The sequence below is a fragment of the Emys orbicularis genome, chromosome 1 (genome assembly GCF_028017835.1).
Source record: "Emys orbicularis isolate rEmyOrb1 chromosome 1, rEmyOrb1.hap1, whole genome shotgun sequence".
Classification (NCBI taxonomy): Eukaryota; Metazoa; Chordata; order Testudines; family Emydidae; genus Emys; species Emys orbicularis.
Genome location: NC_088683.1, coordinates 259,967,197 through 259,981,110, shown reverse-complemented (window position 1 = coordinate 259,981,110; position 13,914 = coordinate 259,967,197). Strand labels below are relative to the sequence as shown.

The 13,914-nt window shown below is 42.3% G+C and overlaps 1 protein-coding gene across 1 annotated transcript in view; it reads right to left on the bottom strand.

The window, feature by feature from the left end:
• The window catches only part of COL4A1 (collagen type IV alpha 1 chain), a 106,741-nt gene that overhangs the window by 36,898 nt on the left and 55,929 nt on the right, over positions 1-13,914 (bottom strand). Inside the window, exons 24-35 of the mRNA XM_065423596.1 lie at positions 13,279-13,470; positions 11,621-11,789; positions 10,606-10,698; positions 10,391-10,495; positions 8,158-8,255; positions 7,780-7,930; positions 7,047-7,160; positions 6,433-6,600; positions 5,195-5,284; positions 3,033-3,185; positions 1,034-1,132; positions 852-941 (exon numbers count right to left, since the gene is read on the bottom strand). Of these exons, the coding sequence (XP_065279668.1) occupies positions 852-941; positions 1,034-1,132; positions 3,033-3,185; positions 5,195-5,284; positions 6,433-6,600; positions 7,047-7,160; positions 7,780-7,930; positions 8,158-8,255; positions 10,391-10,495; positions 10,606-10,698; positions 11,621-11,789; positions 13,279-13,470 (1,522 nt within the window). The remainder of the gene's footprint in view (positions 1-851; positions 942-1,033; positions 1,133-3,032; positions 3,186-5,194; positions 5,285-6,432; positions 6,601-7,046; positions 7,161-7,779; positions 7,931-8,157; positions 8,256-10,390; positions 10,496-10,605; positions 10,699-11,620; positions 11,790-13,278; positions 13,471-13,914) is intronic.

Here is a 13,914-nt window from a genome sequence, read left to right as displayed (position 1 = left end):
GGGAAAAGACTCCAGCAGTGGGGAGTTGCTGGAGCCTTTCCCCACTGCAGGAGTCTTTCACTGCAATGAGGAAAGGCTCCAGCATGGGACATTACACTGCTAAAAATAGCAGTGTAGATGGGGGAGGCATTGCTTTGGTGTGTAGAGAGCTATGTAGGGTACATACATATCCTAAGCAGTGCCTCACTGTCTACACTGCTATTTATACCCACGTGAGAGGGGCGTGCAAAGTATGTACACTCCACTCCACCATAAGCGTAGACATAGCCTTGGTCACTACTGACTTGGGCCATATTTAAACCAGTGGCGAAAGTACAGCATCCTCTCTGTTATCCAATCTATGCAAATAACATAGTTTAACAAGAAAATCTTCTTTAACTGAGCACTAACAATAATTATTTTTAACTTCAGGGGTTCAAGGGTCAGAATGTGGCCAGACACAGGAGCACAAGGGGCAATAAGTTCCCTACACCATGTGGAGCCTTTCCACCTCGATTCCAGGCAGAGGAGGAGAACAGGAGTAGTGTGCCACAGTGCTAAGTAATCAGTGAGTAGAGCCTGGACTGTCCCACCACTCCAAACTGCACGCCAGCAGAGCTGAGGCAGCATGAGGTGGGATGTAACCTGCAACCAGCTGAGGGAAGTTATTCCCCTCTGAAGTAAGGAGGAGGACTCAGTCACAATTCCTTCCTGGGCATCTCTCCTGGGGAGACACAGCTATTGGTTAAAGGCTCAATCTATCCCTAAATATTTTAAGATCTGTGTTTCCTTCACTATTTTGACCAGCCACTTTTGACACATATCTTTGTGAAGGTGATATCTCAACAAGCTAAGTTCACACCATGTGGTACCTGGCAAACCCATTTCTCCAATTGACCCTTTTTGTCCTGGAAATCCTGGGTCACCTGGGTATCCTGGAGGGCCTTGATCACCTTTTCGTCCTACGAACAATGAAAAGTGTTACAAGTTCCATTAGTTAACAAGGATTACAAAAGTCTGTGCTAGTTACATTTATAAAAAGCTGCAAACATACCTGGAAGTCCTGGGAAGCCAGGTTCACCATCCTTCCCTGGCATTCCTGCTACACCATAATCCCCTGTTTTTCCCTTTTCTCCTATTGGTCCTTCTTGTCCTGGATACCAAAAAAACCCCAAAAAACTAATTTTCAATTCTTTCGTTAATTTTACTCTCACATGTAAAGTAATAGGCAAATCCTGCATTGTGAGAATCTTCACAGTTGTCACTTCTCTCTACTAAACAAGGAAATGGATGAATTCAAACTTCAGATGTAGTGCAGTAACATTGTAAGAGTTATCTAGCACACCAACTACGTATATGTAACCAAAATCAGCTTTGTTGTTAGTGCACACAATCACAGTATTCAGTTTCTTTTGTAATGTATGTGGCAAGATATATCTTGAAAAAGAGCATGAAAAGAAACATAATACATTCAGAATGGATAAATGTATTTGAGACATCTAGTAGAAAGCTAGTATCCTATTATAATAGGATTAATAATTATTAATTATGTTAATGTGTAATGAGACATCAGACAGTGTCAGGTTGCAACATGAATGACTGAGGTGACTATTTTGCCTTCTAAGCAGGTAACTGTGGGATCTGTCTGTGAACAAGAGGCTGCTTGAGTGACCTCTGTGTTGGCTCAAATGTGAAAGCCCCTGCTACCTTGATTTACCTAACTTTAGACCTTCGTCTAAGAGCCCCCTTATGCTATTGTCCATACATAAGTGTAGTGCCTCTGCTTCTAAGCCATGGCCACTATCCTGTGCACCATTTCCCTTTGCAAAACACAAAATGAAGACAGTTCCAAAGGAACTGACAATCTTAGGCTACGTCTACACTACGGGGGGAGGGGGATCGATTTCATATACGCAAATTCAGCTACGGGAATAGCGTAGCTGAATTCGACGTATCTGATCCGACTTACCCCGCTGTGAGGACAGCGGCAAATCGACCGCTGCGGCTCCCCCGTCGACGGCGCTTACTCCTACCTGGGCTGATGGAGTACGCGCGTCGATTTGGGGATCGATTATCACGTCCCGACGAGACGCGATAAATCGATCCCCGAGAGATCGATTTCTACCCGCCGATCCGGGCGGGTAGTGAAGACAAGCCTTGAGAGAGAAACGGAGAAGGCAGCACATATAGAGAAACCCAGACGAAAGGATCACTCTGAATTAGATTTTTTTACCTTTATATTTTGTTAGTTGATTCACTTCTTGTTAGCATCATACAATAAATTAGTCTTAATAAGGATGCTGGAGAGTAGCTACTGAAATTTTTAAAACAAGAAGCGTTGAAAAATGGCTTTAGTTTGAAATTGAATTTTTTCAATGAACATTGTTGAAAGATTTCATTATTAAAAAAAAATATGGTGCCTTTTACCCAACTGAAAAGGTTACTGAAAAGATCACTGAAAGTTTTAATTTACCGAAAAATGGATTAGCGTTAAAACCAAAAATGTCAATAATCATTTTGATAATGATTTTTATAAAAAAATTAACAAAAAAAATGCATTAAAAAAACAGCAAAAAATTGGGTCTGTTTCAAAACCTTTGAAAGGAAAACAACTTTGAGGTTTCAATATTTTTCAAGAATAAAGGTTTAAATTTTCTGACCAGCTATTGCGGTTACTGTGGACACACTTAAAATGTTTCTTCTGTTGTGAGAGATTCTGCTGATTCAAGAGATACTTTTTTCTCCTAAGGATGTGCTTAAAATGAGAAAAAATGATTGGTAGAACCACTGATTTCCCGCAAACCAGTAGAAAACTTTTAAATTTGCCACTGTATACCAGAATGACACCTTTCCCTAGGGAGTGTTGAATAAACTTGGAGATAAATGTTTAGTTGGCTATGCGAAGCTCCTAGATTTTGATTTTTGAAAGCTGGCTTTCTAAAACCAAGATGTAACAGAGGACAAACAGTAAGCATCACCTTTAACTAAGCATCACCTTTAATACATAATAGATAAAGATCAGTACTTATCCAAATGTAAAGATAAAAGTTTACCTTTTTCTCCTGGGTCTCCCTTTTGGCCTTTCATATGTTCCATGTCCGTTGGCTTTATGGTTCCTGGTAATCCTGGTAGACCACCTTCACCTTTACTCCCTTTGAAACCAGGATCACCTCGTGGCCCTGGCGTACCCGGAAAACCTGAAGTACCTGCAGTGAGAGAATACCGGATAGAACACCACAGTAACGTATGATGTGTGACAGATACGTGCAAAACAAAGTAATTACTAATTCAAACTGCGAGCTAAGTGTACCAAGGTCAGGGGAGCCTGATTTACCTCCACAGGGACAGGATGGGGGCATTTTTTACTCCATGTTCCCATGGGGGTAGCTGTGTTGCAAGGGAGGTTGAGTTCTGCCAACCAGAAAGCTGCTTTAATTTATGACCAGGCTCCACAGCAGCCCTGCCTAAGGAAGTGGCCTGGAAGGATGTTTAAATCACTGCACCTTTCAGGTGGTGTGGCCCTCCCACTTTTCCACCTACCTTGTCCCAGAAGAATGGGATTGGGGTTGGAAGGAAGCTTCTGTTATTGTCGTTCCCTCTCCAACCCCTTCCATCAGATACAATGTGCCCAATTTTCAAATGGGGGCACCTTATTGTAACACCCCCATGGCAAAGTCTTATAGAATTTAATGACAATCTTTCTACATTTTTTTTTTAAACCCACCTAGGCAAATTTAACGATAGAATCCTATGGGATGGCTAGAACAACCTATAGGAAGGATTTAACTCTCCTTTAAATTCTATATTTTTTAGCATAATTTCTATTGAATCCTCCCTGATCTGGCTGGTCCTTACCCTGCTCTTGCATGGAAAAAAACCTCTGGCTTAGTGCATCCTATTCTTGGTGTCCAGCTTTGCTAACAAGGCCACTCAAATCAAAACAACATACACTTCAGTCCACACCTCCTCCCCAGACATGGCTATTTCCAAGGCCTTGTCTTCACTAGGAAAATAAAAGATGTATTTTTAACATGTTAAAATCATAGTGTAGCCAAGACAGTTTCACTTCTAACATGTGTTAGCTAGTCATGGTAAACCGTAGTGGTGGAGTCTATGTTTTATCTTGACCTGTTAACACATGTCAAAAATACACTTATTTTCTTAGTGTGGTCATGCCCTGGTTCCTTCTTTAGGAATTCTCAGCCCCAGTGTCTGGCTCCCACCTGCCTTTTTATCAAGGGTGGAGTTAATGAGCCATGTCTTCAACAGTGAGTCAGCAGGAACCAATCAGCAGCTCCCTGCAGGGTTCTAATACCTGCTAACAGGGAGGGGGTAAAACCAGACTCCTGCCACTTTTTTACAAATTTAAAACTTCTATAAAACCTGTTCATTTCTTGTGGAGTTTTACATAAAGGTGTAGGGCATCTACCCCATAAATAGATGCTCAGACTGATGCATATTCATGCTGAGGTGCCAATTTAAGTATTTTAGGACAGGAATGGCCTATTAAGGTTGAAAACTGAGCTTAATAAATCAGTGTCTATACTACATTCAGATTCCATGCTCTCAGTGGCTCAGTGCAGGGGCGATGGAGTCTTCCTAAAAGTGGGGGAGGGGGCCCCTGTGTGGCCCCATCCCCCGGTGAAGCCGGAAGCCGGAGTCTGGTCAGGTAGCCCGGGCCCCTCCACCTGCCCGGGATAGGGGGGACCGAGAGCAGCCCCCAGCCCATGTCCTTGCCCCCAAGACACCGCACCCAGGGCAGGTGGAGGGTCTGTGGCTCCCCATAGCTGCCTACGCGGCTCTTACCCCGACCTGGCTCCAGCTTCTGGCCTGATTGGGGGGCGGGTCTTGGGGGGATGAGGAGGGGCAGGGGACCGGGCACTGGGTGAAAAGGGGACGGCCCAGGCCAATCAACTTTCAAAAAGTGGGAGAGCCATGGCCCTTTGGCCCCCCCAGTTCTGGTGCCCCTGGCTCAGTGTCTTTTGCTTTAATGACTATACCATATCTTAGATAAAAGTTTTAAACTTCCATTAACATTGTAAATATGCTAAACAGGAACTCAATATAACATGCAGATCCTGACTCCAATATTCTGTCCTCCTTGAACGTCGAAACTCATAGTGGTTTTTTTAAATGACTTTAGATTCACATTCTAATTGGAGGCAATCTCTTTTAATGACTTCTCGCTATATCTTCATTTGTCAAAAATTCCTACCTTTTTCACCCTGTAATCCTGGATTTCCTAGTGGCCCGGGAGCACCTGGGATTCCAGGGGTTCCCATAACTCCCATTTCTCCTTTGATGCCTGAAACCAAAGCAAAATAATATTTAATAGAAATGTAATTGACTAAAATAAAATAAGTAACAGAAATTGAATGACTTACTGCCTGTATTACATTATATTATTCATTAATAAAAATTTAGTAAGTAATATGTCTAGTAAACAACATATGTTCCTTAGGTCTCAGAAAACAAAACCTAATCATCCAAGTATAATCTCTTAACAAATTCCATTTAAATATATAAATTTTTATAATATATATATATATATATATATATATATATATATATATATATATATATATATATAAAAGAGTAATTTGGTCAAGAAATACAGTTGGGTTTTTTAAAATGGTTAGCACAGGATTCCCAGAATCTTTTATTATATTTTATTTTCAAATTTATGACTGAGCCCACCTGAAATATTTAAATCCCATCCATCCCACCCAAAATAAGCTAACCCAGAACTATGGGCTCTGTCCTGTCAGTTTGTTTGCCAGGTGCGTTTTATATATAATATCATATACATGGCAAGCCCAGTAGGCTGTTAAAATAGTTTGCAGTGAGGCAGTTAAATTAGTAATCACATCTCAGAACCAAATTGCTAGAGAAAGAAACAGTAAAAAAAATAGATGAAAAGTAGAGACTCCAGATCAATCCAAAATAGAGAGTTCTTGACAGTTCCTTAAAATTCCAAAGTAATGAGATGGAGGGTCAGATGCTAATCTCAGTTGCAGTTACAATACAATTGCTCCAGATTAATACTTGTTTTATTGAGATCAAACACTGCCTAAACATCAGGGATGAGTCTGACAGAACAGCAGTATTGTTTGTTTTTTAAAGGTGGATCCTTAGCCACAATTTAAGGGCTTAACCTTGAAAGCTATGTAGCTCCGATCCACCAGAACACAGTGTTTTGCTGGATCTGAGCCTGAGTACTCAGACTCTTTCGGAATCAAATCCTAACTGCAATGAAAGGCATACAACTAAGTGGCATAATGACACAGAATTTGACACAACTATGATTTAATAAAAAAGATAGATACTGTTTTCTCCACAGACTATTCTTAATTTGTTTTGCTTACTTAAAAAACCAGATCTTTAATTTACTATTGGTATTTGAAACAGTCAAAAAACCCAAAAGATTAATTTTCTGAAAGCAAAAATGCATACCTGGAAAGCCTGGAAGTCCACCTTTTCCTTGTGGACCAGGTGCGCCAGGTAAACCTACCAGACCTGGTAGCCCACTCTGGCCAGAGCTACCCTTATCTCCTTTTGGTCCTGGCATATCTAGTCCTGGGATACCTGGGTAGCCCCTCTCTCCCTTTGTTCCAGGAAATCCTACAGGGAAAAAACCCCAACTCTTAATAGAGCACATAGGACTTTATTAATCAGATTACAGTATAAAGTACAAATATGTTCTGTAATTGTGCATCTTGTGGAAAACAAAGCACATTTCTTTATTAGTAGAGGAAAACAAAGTGAAAAAGTCCTCATAATCTAATTTATCCATTTCTATTTTTAATCTGCTACATCAGCTGGTATGTGCAGCCTGCAGAGATTTAGTGAGGAAGCCTTCAGTTTTAGGTCACAGAGGTGAAGTCTGATGACGTTCTGGTTTTCTAAAGCTTCTTATCCACGGAGTTTACATTTTTAAAAGGCTGGAAAATATTATAAAAGCTGCCTACCACTTCCCCCCATATTAATGCCCATAAGATCCATAAAATTGATTCCAGATATAAATGAAAAAGGAAGAACACACAAAACCAGCAAGTATTTTGTATCACCTTTTGGTCCCTGTAGCCCTGGTCCTCCTGCAGGACCGGGGGGCCCTGGAGGGCCTATTCCTGGCACACCTGGGGCACCTTGTGAACCTGGTAATCCAGCTGAACCTGGGTCACCTACCGGGAAAAATAAAGCATAAGCCAATTATTTTGCCATATTACTTTTTTGGCTTGCTTGGCGCAGATAGTAGACAGGCACTTTGAGCAAAATCCCCCCCCCCCTCCTGCAAGGGGCCAGCAGAAGGCCTATGCATCATTTAAGTCATTAGTGTTTTCTTAATGGCTGTTCCAAAAGCAATGGGGAGAGGAAGGGCTGCACAGCCAGGTGGGCAGGAAGGAGGCAGAGAGGGAAGGGAAATGGACATTATATCTGGTGGTGCACAGGTCTTTTGCTGGCTTTCTGCCCAGGTGTGAATTTCAACCATTAAGATTTATTTTTAAAAAGTGTAAAAAATGTTACTACTAATGAGCTACAAGGAGTCTGGTGGCACCTTAAAGACTAACGGATTTATTTGGGCATAAGCTTTCGTGGGTAAAAAACCTCACTTCTTCAGATATAACCTTCAGATGCATCTGAAGAAGTGAGGTTTTTTACCCAAGAAAGCTTATGCCCAAATAAATCTGTTAGTCTTTAAGGTGCCACCAGACTCCTTGTTGTTTTTGTGGATACAGACTAACACGGCTACCCCCTGATACTTGATGCTAATGAGCTGTAACTTTGATTTTTTATAATTACCTTGGATTCCTGGCTGACCAGGTACACCTGGAAATCCTTGCTCTCCTCGTAAGCCAGGCAAACCAGCATTTCCTTTTTCTCCAGGGAAGCCAGCTGGGCCCTGTGGGCCTGGTAATCCTTTAGGACCCGGGAGACCCACTCCAGGGTCACCCTTAAGGTGCAAATAATATAGATTAGGAGTCAATATACAATAAATTAAGTGTTTTTAAATTAAGCAATTGGGAGGCAGATCATCATACCGGCCTTCTCTGGATATATGCTAAATTACCCCAGATGAGAAGTTGGCCTACTATACTTTTCTTAGTACCAGCAACAGCTCTGTATTGTTGATAACACAAATAGTAATTGAAAAGAACAACGTAAACTGCAAACACTCACTTTTTGACCAGGTAAACCTGGTGTGCCTGGTAAACCATCAAAGCCAGGACGCCCTTGAGCCCCTGGCTGACCTGATGTGCCAGGCTGACCTGGGAAACCTACAAAACAAACACACATAATCAGGGTCTCAGTAAGTTAACCCTAAAGTTTCTTCTGCCTTTTAAATGAACTATTCACACTCACACAGAGAGGTATTAAACAGGGTCAAGTCGGTCTCCTCAAATGCCAAACTTGTGAGGGCTGAGCACTTCTTGTGAGGGGCTGTGCACTCCCAAATCTCAATGACTTCAATAGAGTTTAGGGTGCTCGGCACCTTGCAGGATTTCGTCTTGGGTGAATGAAGTAATATATATATATATATTTAATGACTGATGTTGAATTAATATTTGCACAGGTTCACCTCATTTAGAAAAAACATGCCTTCTTTAAAGGAAAGAATGCATTCTAGTAAACTTTCTGAACTTCTGTGGATCATTTAAAGTAGACCTCACAGAGCACTAGTCTGCTTTGCATAATCATAAATGCATCTCCTTTTCCACACAAAAAGCTAGATTCAGCTTTGAGGTTCAGTCCCTGACAAGGGGTGGTGCATAGCTGTGCTGCCCAAGGAGGAACTCGGGGAAGGAGTTGCAACTATGAGACATAATTCATTTCTTGCTCCTTACGCCGAGGGTAAAGCAATTTACTGCAGCCCTTTACTGGATGCAACTTATTTCCTCACTTCCAGATCCACTAATTGATGAGTCAGATGTGGGTGGAACCAGAGCTCTGCCCATTTCCCTCCCGTTTAGAACTTCCATGTGGCTGGCAGACCAGGTGCCAGCTCATGCCACTTATAATATCTCTATCCCATGTTATAAGGTAATATTTGAGTGTTTGCTCTGTAACTGTAGAAGTGTTTGCTCTGAAGCTGTAAACCCCCACAGTCAGGAGAGAAGCATTACCAAGTATGAAATACTGGTTCACCATAGGAGGTGTTATCTCCTGCCCAACAAAAGAAGGTCCATAGACACCAGACACACCATTGTGGAACATCAGAGGACAAAACACTTGGTTAATTGCTCCCTCCCGTGTCCCCTCCCCCTCTATGAAGCAGAGACAGCTTGAACTCTGGGGGAAGGGAACAAACATCCCCGATAAGAAGAAACTGGTGCTATCACTATGCTGATTTGACTTTGAGAGGGCAAGATTTCTAAGCATAAGCAAGGAATCCTGAGACATTTAGCCCAAAAGACATATTGAGGATGCTTATTATAGAAATTTGTATCATCTTTTGGAACCTAAGCCTGTAAGTCATTTGTGTGTATGGTTGTTTGCTTTAACCCTGTGAATAACTCTCTCATTTCTTGTTCTTAGCTAATAAATCTTTATTAAATTTATTATAGGATTGGCTACAAGCGTTGTCTTCTGTGTGGGATCTAACATGCAATTGACCTGGGATAAGTGATCAGTCCTTTGGGACCGGGAATAAACTGAACATTGTTGTGATTTTTGGGGTAAGGGACCATCTATCACAAAGGCAAGCTTGCCTGGGTGGCAAGATAGACTGGAGTACCCAAGGGGACTGTCCGTGACTCCATGTTTATGCTGTCGTAGTGCCTGAGGTGTTCATATTTGATACTTAGTTGGTGAAATCTGAGTATAGAACTCACAACCAATTTGGGGTTTGTGCCCTGCTTCTTCGCACTCTGCCCTGAGGTTGGTACTCATGCCCTTGAGTATCTCCAGATAGCCTGACAACTCCTTCCAGCCCATCTGCTATTCAGATAACAGATATGCAGCTTGGATTCACAATAAAGTGAGCAATAATGCAAATTCACATGGGGATTTGAGGAAAGGGGGGTTACTTGCCATTACTCTCTACCCTGGCTTCACAACGCTGGGTCACAATCCAGCACTGAAAGAGTGAAAGCAGTGCTATGAAGTATATCTTCCATACGTTAGTAAGGGTACGTGTAGTTTAGACGCGATAAATCGATCCCCGATCACTCTCCTGTCGACTGCTGAACTCCAGCTCGGCGAGAGGCGGAAGCAAATTCGACGGGGGAGCCGCGGCAATCGACCCCGCGCTGTGAGGACGCGAGGTAAGTCGAACTAAGATACGTCGACTTCAGCTACGCTATTCTGAAGCTGAAGTTGTGTATCTTAGGTCAATTCCCGCCCCCCCAGTGTAGACAAGGCCTAAGAGACAGACATATATGGCCAAGGACTTGTTACTGTGTAGTTTTCTTACCTTTAGGGCCAGGAGGCCCAGGAAATCCTATTCCTGGCTGCCCAATAGCACCTTTTTCTCCTGGAAGTCCAGGTTTTCCTGGAATCCCAGGATCCCCCCTGTCACCTTTGAAAACAAGACAGACACAGTACATTAAGCACTTATGCAAAAAACAACTTTGGGGGGGTGGGAAATCCTTACTAGCAACAGAGAGAAAATTCAAGAGATAATTGTACCTTGGACTCCAGAGAAGCCAGGTGGCCCTGGGAAACCATCTGACCCTGGGGGACCAGGCAGAGGAATGACTTGTCCTGCTTCACCCTTTGGCCCTAGAAAGGTAAAGTTGATGAATCAATACTTGCAAGTAAAAAGGCAAATGTATTAATACACAAGGAGGTGTATATATTCTGAGATACTAGAGATGCCCATTGGTTTTTGTTTTCCTGTTTTTACTACTCATCTCCAGTGCACTGATTGGAAGATGAAAAAGGCCCAAGCATGAAAGAAATACATGAAACCCAAAGAATTCTGGCTGTCGTTTTGACTGCCACAAATCTGTATCTGCCATGTGAACCCACCAAGACGCACCGACACAGGTACACCAGTGCCAAAGGGCTAGACTGTGACTTAAATGACATGCCAGTGGAAAGGAGTAAAGGGTATGTGTGTGTACAAAATACCCTTACAAAGCTGTGTGGGTTAATCAGATATTGGTTTTGGGCACATAAATGGGTGTGGAGTGTGTGGGAAATGTGCAAATGCTTGGCTGCATGTATCCTTATTCTCAGGCCAGTGCATCGAGATTCTGACACCCTTACTCACATTGAGTAGCCCTGGTAACTACAGTAGGATTTCTTGTGAATGAGGGTATCAAGGTATGGACCAGCCCCAAATTACTACCCCTCAGGATCAAGAGGGAGCAGGACAGGAATAGTAACTCCACAGGGTGAGAATCACGACATCTCCTGGGGCTTCTCCTGGAGTGGGGCAGTTTATGCAGTAACCCTTGCACAGGCCTGTGCCCAGTGGAGTGGAAAGAGTTACGTTAACACAAAAGGGACTAATGATCTCCCGGCTTTGTTCTGGGAGACTCTGTAAGGAAACTATCTGTAAGCATTCAGGGCTGCAAAATACACTGTAAGGAACAAATGCTGATGACCTAATAGATCCCATCTATCTCAATTTCCTATGACACATGTACCTGTTAAAGAGAAAACGTCATTTCCCCCCTCTCAGTATCTAGTGTGTTACCTGGACGGCCTGGTCCACCTGGGTTTCCTGGAAAGCCTTTATCTCCTTTGTCACCAGCTGGTCCAGCAGGTCCTACCCCTGGAAGACCAGGCTGGCCTCTTTCACCACGTACCCCAGGAAATCCACTTGAGCCAGGGGGACCACGTTCTCCTTTCAGCCCAATTGTACCCTAATTTTAGGGAAAAAGCAGTAATATTTACAGTACCTCTCACACAAATAATGCCTTACAAGTGATCTGAAAAGCTTACTAGTCTTTGTCAGATTCATCTATGATTTTGTGGCTTCTAGACTGGATTCACTGCAATGTACTCTTTGGGCTCCAGTTTGCATTACTGAAGCCAATGGACATTTTACCACTGACTTCATTGGAAGCAAGATTGGGTCTCATATGGAAGAGCACTTGGAAGCTACACCTGTTGCAGAATGCAGTGAAGGGGTCATTTAATGACCAGTTCTCTGATGAGTACACCATCATTTCCAACTAGGATTTAAATCACGGAATGTTGATTTATACAGTCCCAGAATCAGCACCACAAAATAGTAACTGACTTCAAGGAAGTATCTGGATTTTAGAAATAAAAACCCAGAAAATTTCAGAAATACAGAATTCCAATTTTTGGGTGATTTCTATTATTCAAAATAGGAAATTGTAGCAAGAAAAGTGAATCCAGTTTAGAGTTCTGTGCTAAATGCCTCAAATAGAATAAAATATAAAATAAAAGCATATGTGGGGCATTCAGAACCATTTTTCCTCTTTCAGGTCCTCTGAAATTACAGTTTGCTGGTCTTACTCTACAGGATACATCTGAATAGGGACAGGACAGAACTGGAGCCAGCAACCTGTCCATCAGGTGCATTTATGAGACAAAACAGGTAAGCTTAAAGTAAATTATATGCCAAATGTCGCTAACAGATATTTTCTAAAAGGCAAGAAAATATGGCATTCAAGCTTCCCAAAACTGCAGTGACAAATCTAGCTATAGATATTGGAAGTGGCTGCTGTGAAAATGACTGTGATCTCTTCACATCATAACTCGATCAGAAGAAGAACATTCCTTGAACAATGGGCTAGATTCTGACTATCAGCAGAGCCCTCACCAAAGTATTGCAGGTAAGTTGCACCTGCCCAGGATAAGCCGAGAGAGAGACTGTGACTCAGAGACACATTTCTGAGTCACAGTGCCTCCCCTACTTTCTCCTTGATCCCGGGGGTAGTAATTTATTGATGGTCTACAACTACCCCCATGATCTTGCCAGCAATTTTCTGGGGAAGGGAAATGGAACCAGCTCTGCCCATTCACCACAGTTCTGGGGAGGAAGCAATAGGGCAAGTAGGTCTGGTTATTCCCAGGTACCAGGCCACACCATCTAAGTAAGCCTTACTTACTCCCATAGCATATACTCAGAGCCTGAATGTAGCTCAGTGACCCTACCGTCATGCAAACATTCTTAGCTGTTTAGTAGTATGGGCCTCATTCTTATACCCTTAGCAGTCCCAATGAAATCCTCCGTTGAGAGTAAGGATTCTACTCAAATGAGTCGGGGTGTGAGAATTTGGCTCAAAGAATGAGACAAGTAAACATAAACTGCATATTATATAACAACTACATATAATTAGTGAACTAGAAGATAGCATGCAAAAATGTAGACACACATACCGATGCCCCTTTAGGGCCCTGGACACCTGGCAGGCCATCTCTCCCTGGCCTTCCTTCTCTTCCAGGAACACCTGGTTGCCCTGGGAATCCAGGATCTCCTTTATCACCTTTTATATTAGAATCAAAGTAAATGTCTCCGGGCTCTCCCTTTGCTCCTGGGCTACCAATCAGTCCTCGCTCACCTGGAGAACCCTGAAATTATACACAATTCCAGCACCATTCAATGCCTATTCAATGCATTCTTTTTCCCAGCCAAAAAGAAAAAAAATCTTCAAGTGTAAAGAAAACCCCCCTAACGTTCATCCCAGACACTGAACAGTAAGCAAAAAGAGTGGATTTGCCAGGACAGAGAATGCAAATTAACTGATAATGGCCATCATAACAGAAACTTTTCTTTCTTGGTCTCCTTACTAGCTTCTACAGTTTTCTAATTCTGAATGTTTGTATTAATTGTTTGAATAGGAACTAAAGGCCATGTTTTTGAAAATGGTACTCTAATTGTTCATATATTGACCATAAGGATTCAGAGTTCACCTTCTATAAGGCCTCGATGTCAAGATAATTTCGTAATTCTTAATATAGCCGTTCCTCAAGTTATGGTTTGATAACAAGCATATTATGATTTTGTATGTAACC